The sequence below is a fragment of the Octodon degus genome, unplaced genomic scaffold (assembly GCF_000260255.1).
Source record: "Octodon degus isolate 3935 unplaced genomic scaffold, OctDeg1.0 scaffold00019, whole genome shotgun sequence".
Lineage (NCBI taxonomy): Eukaryota > Metazoa > Chordata > Mammalia > Rodentia > Octodontidae > Octodon > Octodon degus.
This window is the reverse complement of record NW_004524595.1, coordinates 21,152,486-21,165,728: the sequence shown is the minus strand read 5'-3', so window position 1 is coordinate 21,165,728 and position 13,243 is coordinate 21,152,486. Positions and strand designations below refer to the sequence as shown.

Genomic DNA, 13,243 nt, shown 5'->3' with positions numbered 1-13,243 from the left:
CCCTATTTAGTTGGTTTCTTCTGATCTCATTCGTGGAGTTCTGATCATTTTTGGTCCCTCTAGAACATCTTTCAGTAACCTATGTAGTGTTGGCTTTGTCATCATAAAATTCTTTAGTTGCTCTTTGTCATGGAATTATTTCACTTCTACATCAATCTTAAAAGAAAGTTTTGGAGGCTATAGTAGTCTGGGCTCAAATTTGTTTTCATAGAGGACTTGAAGTACTCTGCTCCATGCTCTTCTTACCCTCACGGTTTGTGAACAAAAGTCGGTCATAATTCTGATGGGTTTTCCTTTGAGTGTGATCTGCTTCTTTTCTCTAGTGGCTTTCAGTATATTATTCTTGAGCTGAATTTCAGGGATCTTGAGTGTTATATGTCTCGGTGTGTTTTTAATGGAGTTGAGGTTACTTAGTGTTCTGTATGCTTCGGTTACTTGGATGTCAGATTGTTTCCTCATATTTGGGAAGTTTTCTGCTATTACTTCTGCATATATTTTTTTAATGTCATTTGTAATGACTCCTTTCTCATTGATACCTATTAGTCTCACATTGTTCATTTTTACATTGTCTTGCAAGTGATTACTTTTTTCCTGCATCCTTGTTGTTTTTAAGAGATCTTTTCTTACCTTTTCACTAGGTGCACCAGTGTCCTCAAGATCTGAAACTCATCTTCACTTTTTTTTTCCATCACAAATAGGACTTTATTTATCACTATTAAAAATCTGGATCTTAAACGGATTTTTGCACTGGTTGTTCATATCCATCAGCTCGTTCAACTTTAGCTCCACTCTCATCTCCATTAGCCTTTCCATAGCTGCTACTTTCACCTTTAAGCTCCATGAGTTTTCCCAATTCAAACTTGGGCTTCTTCAGCATTTTTAATTTTCTGATAAATACATCATGAAGAAGATAGATTGGCAAGCCTTTTCTATGTCTTTCCCAATACTGTCTGGAATGAGTTTGTTGACCACTTCCTTCAAGTCATTTGTCTGCACCTCCCGGGTCATGATTTCCATATCTTCTTCCAGATCTGGCAGACCTGTTGGTGCTGAGTGTCAGGAGGTCTTCCATATCTGAATGTAGCATTTTTTAGTAAAGCCAACACAGAACAGTTGAAGCAAATAACCATCAGTAGTCTTGACATCAATTTGAGCTTCGATCATGGTCTGCCATTTTTTGACCATGGAACACATTTTGTCCTGGGTGAGGTCCATTCCATGGAAGTTAGTCAAGCAGTTTTTGCCCTGAACATCTTCAGTAATTAGCTTGAATTTTCTAAAGGCAACTTCATCATTCTGCAGGTCAGCAAGGCTCATTCAAACACACGACCTTTGAGCCCATCAGAAGCAATTTTGGTTCCTTGGGTTCTGGTGATGAGTATTTTTCCAATATTTCTTATGTTGAACATAGCTGGCACCTTCACATCATACCAGTCTTTTTTAGAAAATGGATCAACCCACTGGGAGCACACCACCATTGAGAACCCATCCGATTGCTCCAGTAGACCCCAAAGAGCGGGAAAGTATAGCAGTCGGCACTTACACTTTCTTCTTGACTCCTTTCTTGCCACCTTTCGTAAGGCGCTTGTTCTTGCTTACTGCCATGGTACTGCTCAAAGAACCAAAAGGCTCTGTCTTCACATCCACTCAAACAGTTTTGCAAGCTTGTGATTGAGATTTTAAGTTCCTCTATATCTCTTTGACTCTGCTTCATGCGATCTATTTCTTTCCTGTATTGCTCATTCAAGGAATCCTTCATTTTTCTAATCTCCCCTATTTTTTTTATCAATGTCTTCTTTAGAAGCAGTTATTAATTCTTTTACTGCAGTGTTTTTTCAGATTGGATTTCCTCCTATGTTTCTGTAGTTGATTCTTTACTTCAGATGCTATGAGTTCTGAGAGTTCTTTTTTTATTTCAGAAAAGAATTCCACTCTGAGTTGCTCTATACCTTTCTGCTGTTGCTTATTTACTATCAACACTATTAGTTCATACATTTGAGCTGAGCTAGTGTCCTCTGCACTTGTTCTGTGTGGGCATTGGGTTTCCTCCATATGTTTCTGAATTTGATTCTTTACTGCAGATGCTGTTAATTCAGGGATTTATTTTTCATATCCAATCCAAGTTTCTCTATACCTTTCTGCAGTTGTTTCTTTATTTCAGAAGCTGTTGATTCATTGATTTCAGCTGTGTGATTTCCAGTTTGTTCTGTGTTAGTGTCCTCTGCACTTGTTATGGGTGGGCTTGGGGTCTGAGATTCTATTTTGCTCCTTCTCATTGTCATTTTGTGTAGCACTGTCTTCTGACCTTTGTTGTAGAGCTTTGGTGCAGTTATAGCCTTAGCACCTACTGAAATTCAGGTGCAGATCTACGAAGTTTGGATTTATCCAGCTGTGTCTGGCTTGGGTCTGGCTGCTGTGCTCAGTTCCCTCCTGCTGCTGCCCTTGGGAGTGAACCTGTTGTGCCCCTCTGGCAAGATGTCCTGCTCCTGGACTAGCTGGGTGGTTCTGCCCCCTACTCTCTCTGCAGAGATTGCAGCTGCAAAGTTTCACCCCAGGCCTGTATGCCAGGCCTGAGCTGAGCCTGGAGGGGACAAGGTGGAGTGGGAGGAGAGGCAGCTCTCCTACACACTCACCGGGCCTGAGCTAGGACTGGATCTAGGGGTCCCCAGAACGCAGCAGAAATTCTTACTCAGCGGGCGGGGTGGGGGGGTTGCTGCAGAGTGGTTGTGGGGGTCCCAATGGTGGAAGAGGGTCTCACCCATGCTGCACCTGGGCTTGGACCGGTAGGTCCCGCTGGCGCAGGGTAGCCGGAAGCTCTACCACACACTCACAGGGCCTGGGCTAGGACTGGATCTCCCCTTCCTTTTTAAGTTTCTATAATGCACCATTATCTTAGGCCATAGACTGTGCTTTAATTACCCATTCTACCTGTCTGTGGGTACTTTGGTTGTTTCCATTTGGTTATTATGAATACAGGTCCCTTCTCTCATTTCTTTCATATTGTATATGCAGAAGTGAATTGCTTCATGAGGTGATATTTTTTAATTTTTGAGAAGCTGTCATCCAGTTTTCCATAGTGATTGAACCACTTCACATTCTGACCAGCTTTGCACAAAGGCTCTAATTCTTCCATATCTTTGCCGACACTGGGTATTTCTTGTTCAGTTTTCCTATAGAAGCTATGTTGATGGGTATAAAGAGCTTTCTCCTTGTGGTTTTGGCTTGTATTTCTCTAATGATTAGTGATGTTGGTACCTTTTTGCATGTTTATTGGCCATTTGTATATCTCTTTTTATGTCAAATTTTAATGATTGATTATAATAGTTCTGTATGTGTTATGATAATCAGATGTAGTAGATACATGATTTGCACATTTTCTCCCAATGACAGGTTACTTTTTTACTGTGTTAATTTTGTCCTTTGATACCCCAATTTTTAATTGGATATGATCCGTTTTATCTGTTTTATTTTGTCAGTTGTATTTTTGTTGTCAAATCATTGCCAGGTCTATTGTCAAGAAACTTTTCTCCTGTTTTCTTCAAAGAGTTTATAGTGTTAGCTCCTGTTTAATTTTTAATTAATTTCTGTATATGATGTAACAGTTAACTTCATTCTTCTGAGTGTCAATGCTTTTAAAGTTCAATTTTGTTAGTCTTGTGTTTTTGTTGTCATGTATCAATTTTGCTATATGTATATTTCATTTTGCTGATATCCCAAAAGAAATTTTAAAAGACAGAAACAGAATGGGAACGGCACTTGTATAAAATTAAACTGGAATTATCACTGGGTACAGTTTTAGATAAATGTTCGAGTCACTGCCTTTTATATTGTATACCTTGTACTTCTGACTTTTTCTTTTTTTTTCTCTAACAGATTTTCTCAAGGTCAGCAACTTGTGACCAAATTAGTGACTGCTCCAGTAGCTTGTGGGGCAGTCATGGTACCTAGTACTATGCTCATGGGTCAGGTGGTGACTGCCTATCCTACTTTCACCACACAACAGCAGCAGGCACAGACATTGTCTGTAACACAGCAGCAGCAGCAACAGCAGCAGCAGCAACAACAGCAGCAGCAACAGAGCACCCAGGAGCAGCAGCTTCCTTCAGTTCAGCAACCATCTCAGGCTCAGTTGACCCAACCACAGCAGCAATTTTTACAGGTAATTATTCCCCTGGAGAGGTTGTCTCAAACCCATTGATGTATAATGGGGTTAGGGATTAAATGAACAGATCTGTCAGTGATCTGAAAACTCCATAAAAGCTCATGGATTTAAGTCTATAAGATAGAATGCTTATCCTGACCAATAGTTTTTCTCTTCCCTGTTGAGTGTTTGGGAGAATTTTAGTCCTACCATGAACACACCCCTGTTACCTGAATTGCTGAATACAGTGAGTAGCCTGTTGCCCAAAGGGCACATTTGTAGACTTCTGTCCTGGGCTTCAGTTTCTGGAATTGGAGGAAAGACTTCTTTCCTCTTCCTTTGTAGATGCCCATCATACACCTTTGTATTAGGCAGAGTTATCAAGAAGGACTTCTTTATTAGCATAGGTCAGTGATGGTTAACATTGTAGAGACCAAGTGCCCCAAATGCAACCCAAACCAATTTACTTATCTTAAAGGGTCAACAGTGCAATTTAACCTGAATGCTGAGGTTTGATTTTAGGAAAAAACAACTGTTACCCAGTCCTCAGTTGCCAGGGCACATGACTCGCATGCCAGAGAGAGTTCTGTGCATGCCCACTGCAGCACATGTGCCATAGGTTTGCCGATACTGGCATAGATGTTTTCTTATATTATTCTGTTGGATTAAAATTTATTAGAGCTTTTTTTCTTCTAAACTAATGTCAGAGGAGAAACACAGTGAAGATATAGTGTACATCAGAGTTACAGGTTGGGCTGTAAAGTCAGGCTGCCCTGAGATTGAACTGCTGCTATAACACATACTGTGACCTTGGATAAGTTATTTAAACTTTGTAAACTTTTTTTTCTTTCTTGGAGAGTTTGAGACAGGGTCTTGCTATACATTTCAGACTGGTTTTGAACTCTTTATAGGCTGACCTCTAACTCCCAGTGATCCTCCTACCTCAGCCTACTGAATACTAAGATCAGGTATAAGGCACCACACCCAGCTCATAAAGTGCAAGTGGTAGTAGTCTAGACCTCATGATTTAAAAGAGACAAAATTGTTGAGCATAGCATAAGATACATTGCTCTGTGTCATTTTTTACTACTCTGTTGACAAATGTAATAAACATTTAGATTAACCAAGAGCAGGCACAGGTATACCATGGGGTAAAATCATTGAGGATCTGCTTATCCATAGGAGTAGGAGAAAGTCACCTAGGTCAGGGTGGTAAGCAAAGAAATTAGCAATGGCAGTTTCTGGACCTCAGTGTCCTTGCTGGAAAATCCTATTATTTCCTTTCCGGCCCAGCTGGAGCAATTTTGACTGCAAATAGCACTGATTTGTCGTGGACTGAGCATATGTCATCCTTTTCAGGTATATGACGTGTGATATAATTAGGAGATTCAGTATATATTCAAGCATAAGTACAGTCTTAGTGATCACTGTGGAGCTTATTTTATTTTATTTTGTTGGAGATAGGTTTAAGATCTGGCCTTTTGGTTTTTGTTTGTGACCTCACACTACTACATACAAGATATAAGCCTCCAATTTTGTTCACAACTTTTATAATGCTTTTAAGTAACAATAGTATTTAATATTTATAAAACTCAATGTAATGGACACTGTTATTCTTATTTGGTAAGCAAAGAACCTAAAGTTTAGAGAAATAAAGTACTTGACCAAGTCATACTTTGGTAGACTGGGCAACCTCAGAGTGAATCCGGTTTCCTTACAGCCTGACTCAGCTGGCTGCTTCCTTTACCAGCAGGTGGACCTGTGTGCAGAAGCACTGGCTGTTAGGCCACAGCACCTTTATGTCCCAGTCACCATTGTGCTCCAGTTTTACTCTGATTAAAATCAAGCTCTGAGGACATAAAGTAAAAGACTACAGCTTCCGTAATAGTGCATGTCTAAACCCAGCACGTGGGAGGCTAAAGCAGGACGTCTGCAACTGTGAGGGTGGCCCAGGCTGCATTGCGAGCTCAAGGCCAGCCTGAACCACATAGCAAGGCCCTGTCACAAAACAAGACACGAAATTCTAGCCCAGATATTCCTTTATAAAGTGAAACTATTATTCTTTCAAAAAGAGAGATTCATAAGCATTTTCCAAAAGTAAGATCTCTAAAGGGGAAAAATGACAGTGGAAAAATGAGAATTAAAGGTTCTTGCCTCTGTGGACACTTGAGTAAATCTTTTCTAGACAGTGTAATGGAGTGAAGTGACGCTGTATAACCCATTTGTTCTTAGGCTTCCAGGTTGCTCCATGGGAACCCTTCAACTCAGCTCATCCTGTCTGCTGCATTTCCACTACAGCAGAGCAGCTTCCCTCAGTCACATCACCAGCAACAGCAGTCCCAGCAAGTGCAGCAACTTGGTCGTCACAGGACTGACAGTCTGACCGATCCTTCTAAGGTTCAGCCACAGTAGCACTCATGCTTCCTCTCTGATGCCGAGGGAGGAAGGGATGGTTCAGAAAGACTTGCTCAGATGAACTGAGGATAGGAAAAAGTTGCAGCAGATTCATGCAATGCAGTATTGAATGTTGTAGTTCCTGGATTAGTCAGCAGGAAAATGCTGCCTAGCTGTATGTTAAACACCAGCCAGCAGGAAGATGGTTGGAGGGACGTAGCCAATTCTGACAGGGTTTCAGTTGCCCAGGTATTTTTCATGGAAAAGGAGTATATTGCCAAATGTTAAGAAGCTCAGCTGTGGAATGATCTCTAGCAAACAAAAAGGCACTAACAATGTTAGTACCTTCTAGTGGTTCTGTGCCTGTTACTTAGTGTTACCAAGGACACATCGCTGCCACGTTGGGTTTGCTTACGATGATGCCATTGAAGACAGTCCAGGAATCAAGTGTCCCCCATCCCTAACCCTCCCCTTTTCACGTAACGATGGAACTGTACTTACTTTCAGAATGTTGTGTGGGTTCAAATGCTGTATGTACAGGTATTGTAAAACTATGTATATGCCTGGATGAAGAAGAGAAAGCAAACCATGTGTGCACTGCATGAAAGCATTAACTCTTCTTAGGAGTGCATTTCATTAGCCCACCACACCATGTACAAACTGATACATCAGCCTCTGTTTTTCCTTTTGTTTACAACACAGTAATATTCTACTCATGTTTCCGGGGCACAAATCTTTTTGTTCATACTTTGGCTGTGATGTCACAGTTTGTTCAGTGAGGTCTGATGTGCTGCTGGGAATGGATCTCTTCTTTTTTCAGGTTAAATTATTGATACAACAGAATTTTTCAAGTTATTAATAGATATCCCTCATTTCATTATTTTTCAAATATGTTTGAAAATAGGATTTGCACTGCTTTTATTTTGATGGTTGGGAGTTTGATCACATTTTTTGATGTATTCCATAGTTGGAAATATTTATGTAAATGGTTTTCAACAAGCCTGAAAGTAATTTCAAGAATGTTTCAGTTATAGAAGTAAAGTTTGCACACAAGATTTAGGCACTTTTTAATGTTCTCAATGCTGAGAATTTTAACTTTTAAGATTTGTTGGAATCTTTTTATTATCCTTCACAGTTTCAATGCTTATTTTAGTCAGAAATGATTCAGGGTTATTTGAGGGGGGAAAAAACCCATAGTGCCTTGATTTTAATTCAGGTGATAAATCACCATCTTGAATTCATTGTCTGGTTTCAGTAGCAATTTTGAAACCTTAGTACATTTTTAATAGCATGTGGGTGTCTGTGTCATTATTCTCCTGAGTCCCTATGAAGACTGCTGTGAGTCTCTTGAACAGGAAGACAAATAAAAAATAAAATGACCACCTAATGCTATCACAATTATTAATGTGATCCCAGATAGTTCCCTAAATTAGCATCTTCCTTTAAAGCTAAATAGTCACTTGAGTAAATATTTGCTCAATGTGATGTTATTCCTACAAAAAGGTGCAGGAATTGGCTTTGCCTTCATTTCAACACCAGTTCACTGTAACTCACATGCTCTCTAAACATGCACTAAGATTTCACCTGGCAATATTACATTCTAAAGGTAATAAATTCCAACACAAGTTACATATACTTAAAAAAATATTTTTTAAATTTTATGGTACTAATAATGAAATTTACAACTGTAGAACAAAAGATTAGGAAAACTCCTTATTTGAATATAGGAAGTTATTACTGAGAAACAAGAGGAAAATAAGAATAAGAAACCAAAATTGACCTTCAAATGTATAAGAGTTAAGGCTGTTAAACAGAAAAAGTTTTGAGCAATGAAAAAAGTGCAGAATGCTAAGGGCTTGAGAACGCTAAGGCAATTCTTTTTGTCTTCAGCTTTGCTATTATCCTTAAGGGATATACTTTGTTTTTTTATTTAAAAAGCTATTTGTGGTCTGAATTAAATTAGAAAATAACCAAAGATGGTTGGTACCTACTCTTCTACAAAAGAAGTGTGACTAGATGCCAGTCAGTAATTAACATATCAGAGAAGTATTCTTCTAGCTGATTACCCAGATTCCCAACAGTTGGGTAGTTGTCAGGATCTGTGTACCTGAGCATAGAGACATGCACACCAATGTAAAACACTGCAGCAGCGTTGCTTTTCTCCCCTTCCAAATTGCCTTTCTCAATCTTACGCCATTCCTTATACTGTGTGTATCTGAGTTGTGCCTCACTTATTTATTGGCAATATCTAATAATAAGAATTGAGCTAACAAAAAGATATGAAGAAGTATTATATTAAGGTTTATCTTTTAAGTACCACACTTATAAGAAAGATCATGAACTGTGAATACTATGTGCTTAACAAAAGCAAAGCCTAAGCTAAGCCACAAGGTAGATTACTACAAATTCACATTCTCCTGCCCCCAGCCCTTCAAATAATTTGCATCTTCACAACTATCTGGGAAATTTAAACAAACTTTTGCTTTATAATTCTTGTTCTTCACAGTTCATCTTTTTCGTGTGTGAAATTAGTGTAGCTAAATTTTAAAAGCAACTGCCTGCTTTTCCTTTACTGTCTGTGGAGAATTTTGTCCAAAAACACAGCCAGCCTCAGCTGCCTCTTCTTTACCTTTGGCTTCCTCCTGCTTCCCTTAAATCTGGGTTGCAGCTTTGTCCGTCTTCTCTGCCTTGAGGGAAGCATTCAGATGAAGATTTCAGCACTGGCCTGTTCTTCATTCATTTCTATAGCCAAAGTTAATTAAAATCCCAAATCAAAACTACAAAAAGGTACCAAATAGGAACACCATTCAGCTTCTTAAAAGTTTTCTCCCCACATTACTCTCAAAGGGATTTAGTTCTTCTTAGAAACACTTTATTTTGGGTGACACTTTTTAAAGGAAAAATGCTAGCTGCTGTACACTTATCTTGCGTTGGACTGCTGAGGCCTGGGATGAGTCGGCATTAGTGACAAGTATGAGACCAGCAAGGGTTAAGAAATTTGCTGTTGAGAGTGGCGTCAAACCAGAACCTAGACACTTAAGCATACTTTTCTTTTTCCTAAGTGGAAAATATGGGAGAAAAAGCAGATGTGGTGGATGGGAGTAGCATGTAAGTAAATTGGTTTCCCAACTCCATCCTAAATTCAGGGGGCTATTTTATTGCTATGCTCTGGTTGGTCAATTAGATGTGGCTTAGGAATGTGCTAGTAACAAAAGGATGCCAGTGAATTTGGATGCTCGTTACAGTGCGGTTGTGGGAGTTAGGATTCTTTAGATGTGTGGTATAGTGGTTGGTCATTGCCTTAAAGCAGTCTCTTGAAGTCAGGAGCACTGAAGCAGTCCAGCTCTCTAAAGGACATTGTGTTGAAGGAAGATGAACCCTTGTTCAAGAAGCCTTAGAGAGGGACCCTTAAATTAGCAGTCTACACAGGTGGAAATTCTTTTCAACTGAGTATTACTCCATGTGTTGAAAAATGTTTCCACTTTGTCGAGGCAAACTTTTAAGTGGAATGCAGATAGCATTTTACTTTTGTATTTCTTTTTTCTGTTTCTTTGGTTATTGAAGGTTTGTTGAACATTTGTGTAAAACTCACTCAAATCTATAACCTTTCCAACATCTGTGGTCCTGTTTTTAGTCCCACAGGAATCCACAGAAGGTATAAACACTGGATATTAATATTGCTGAGTGCATTTAGCCAGGAGTAAGCTGATGGAACATTTCATTGGTGAAGAAACAGCACAAAGGCACTTGCCATTTTAATAGTACAATACAGTAATTGGAGGAGACCTTTTAAGTTTGTCTGGATTGGAGGAGCATTCTTCTAAAAGGAGCCTCTGAAGTAATTGCAAAGGAAAAGACTATTTTTATAGCATATTTAATATATTTGTATATAACTGAGTATAGTAGATTCCCTCCACATGCCTCCCTCTTTTCTAATCCCCCCCCCCCCCCCCCCCCCCCCCCCCCCATAGCCCTAGTGTAGCTTCATCCGCATGGGTAATGTGCCTATTGTCAGCCTACCAAAAGATAGTGCTGCTGCTTTTTGAGACAAGTGAGAAGACCAGAATCTCATGCCTGGGGATCCTTTATGGGAGGTATAGCACACACGTAAAACAACATACCACAGTTTAAAAGCATCATTTTCAAATGTAACAAGCACTTTATTGCAATTATTCATTTTGATAAAGTTTATTATCTTAGGCATTAACCATTTCCAAAGGATCCCCAAATCATCACTTGGTGAAATTATAAATGACATTTCTGAGAAATGTTTAGATCCAGTGAACCGTAGTAGGTTTATGGGAGTGATTTCAAGGTAGCCAAATGAACTCTTTTGTTTTGAATGTGGTGGAGTCAGGAGATTGTAGATGCCTAGTTCCATTTAAACACTATTGTAAACCTATCTTGCCTATTGTGTGGACACCAAAAGAGACCAATGAGCCCGTTCATTTTCAGAGATCTAGGAAAATTGCATCCATGTGAGTAGATGCACAGATTTGATCTAAAAGTGATTGGTAGTAATATTTTAGAATAATTTCAAGAATTACTGAGTGTTTTAAATGTGCCCTGAAATGTTGGCATGTGATTTCAGCATTTCCATTTGACTTGTTTTTGTAATATTTAAGCACAAAAAGGACTGAGATGTCTCCTTTGGTTGAAGAAAAAAACATATAATTTGGTCTTATTTTAATGTTCATCCCTGTGGAAACACTGGGGATGAATTATGTTGGTATAGCTATTAATTTAGGATATTTAAAAGTGTTGAACAGATCACAAGAAATAAAGCAAACTTGGAAATTTAAAAATTAAAATATTTTTTCCCCATGTGACTGTTTTGCATTTTTTCCCCATTGTCATAACACTACATTCCTTGGTTTTCTTAGGTAATACTCTACAGGTTTTGAGTATTTGAATGATTTATAAGCTGCCTGGGTTTTCCCAGGGAAATGTTCCCTAGTAAAATAGGAAGAATTATAGTTTCTGAGGAGACTACTAAGTGAAATTCTGTCACCACCACCAGCAAACAGAGGTGCTGCACTAAGTGACAATCAAAATAGTATTTATGAGAGGATTTAGAAAGTGGTTGAAAGCAATTGCTTTGAAAGCAGTTCTCTGGGTTTCTTGAATAAAATGGCTAAATGTATTTATTTATATTTTTTAAAGTCTGAATTTTTCTCAGTATTGTGTATTTAATTTGTGGTTTTGTTTTGCATCATCTTATATTTGAAGAACTGACTGTTCGCTGGAGTGTCTCTTGCTGACTCCACAGTCAGTCAATCTGTCTCACGTCAAGATGTCAATAGAGGGCCCAAATCCAGATGCCCCTGCACTTTACCCCAATTCTCAACTCATTTAAGAAAATAATTTTAAAAGGTAACTCCTTCCAGCTCTGCTTCACACAGCCCCGCTTCACAGCTCCAACCTTTCTATTTTCACTTGCTGCCTTCTGTTTTATGGGCACTTTTTGTATGAACACTTCCCACACACAGCCAAAGGCCAGTATGGCAGAGCCAGTGTGGCACATGCTGCCTCAGGTTTGCTGTTTCCGAAAATAGTAATAAAACAGTCAACATCTTCTAATGGCTGTCACTACCATATCCATATTGAAGTCCTTAAAGGGAAAAATCCTCTAGAAGGTTGGCTGTCTTTATATACTAGTAGTGTTCTTTTAAAAACCAAACCTCCATACATAGCGCTGTCCAAGAAAGCAGCGATCATCTGAAGCCTAGACCTTTGAGGATCCTTCCTGCTCACGCAGTGGAGTGCAATCCTCCACTTAAAAGCTCCCAGCGTAGCTTCGAGTCTCACAGGCTAGGTAAAGCACACAGAAGGATCCCTTAGAGAATGGTAACTGAAATACATCAACCACAGGTTAGGTTTAATGATGTAAATGTCTGATGATTTACTGGAAGAAATGCTGTTTTCAAATATGTGCACTTAAATCTGAGGAAACAAACTGTGACATCGCTTTAAGAAATGTTTTGTGTGTTCTAAGTTGGCCTGTACTGATACTAGGTCACTGCTGGCAGTGGTTGTACCAGTACTAAGTTAAAATGTAGGAAAAGCTGTTATCTTCAAATTGATGTATCATAACTAGACAATCATGTTCCAGCAAAAAAAAAGGAAAGAAAATATATTGTCCAGGAAATGTCCTTTTTAAAATGTCAGCCAAACAGCTGTACTTTAAAGCATTCTAGAACTATGTTGAAATCTATTGTACTATGGTTTAAGTTGGAGAAAGGCCTCAATATGGCACTTTCATATTCACTCTATGTAAAAATTGAAGCCCAAAGACAAGTTAAATCAGTGCTGTACTGAAGTTAGTGCAAAATAAGAAAGTTTTATCTTTGTAAATTTTTAATTGTTAACCTCAGTTAGTAGTTGTAAAAACATGCACCAAATTTTTCATGTTTTGTGTGGTTCTTACTGTGCTGTTTGTCCTTACTGCTTGGTTCTTGGTTTTAAATTTAAAAAGTAGGTGTAGCCCATCATTCTTCCTTGCAAAATGTGGAGCTGTAAATGGCTAATGATCTTGAGTTAAGAATGCCTTTTTTGGGGTGGGGGAGATGGCTCAGTGGAATAAGTGCTTACCTGGCAAGCACAAGGGCCTGAGTTCAATCCCCAGTTCCACAAAAAAAAAGAATGCCTTCTTCTTTTTTTCTAAAGCAAACAATTGAAATCTAAATTAATTTTAAAAACTAAGCACTG

The 13,243-nt window shown here is 38.9% G+C and overlaps 1 protein-coding gene across 7 annotated transcripts in view; it reads left to right on the top strand.

Annotated features, from left to right (window-relative positions):
• Clock (clock circadian regulator) overlaps nucleotides 1-12,657 on the top strand; it is a 191,857-nt gene extending 179,200 nt beyond the window's left edge. For all 7 annotated transcript variants that reach the window (XM_023710915.1, XM_023710913.1, XM_004627517.2 and 4 more), the window contains 2 exons: nucleotides 3,874-4,159; nucleotides 6,374-12,657. In XM_023710915.1, coding sequence (XP_023566683.1) covers nucleotides 3,874-4,159; nucleotides 6,374-6,553 — 466 coding nt within the window. In that variant the 3' untranslated portion in view covers nucleotides 6,554-12,657. The remainder of the gene's footprint in view (nucleotides 1-3,873; nucleotides 4,160-6,373) is intronic.
• Nucleotides 12,658-13,243: the final 586 nt, after the last annotated feature.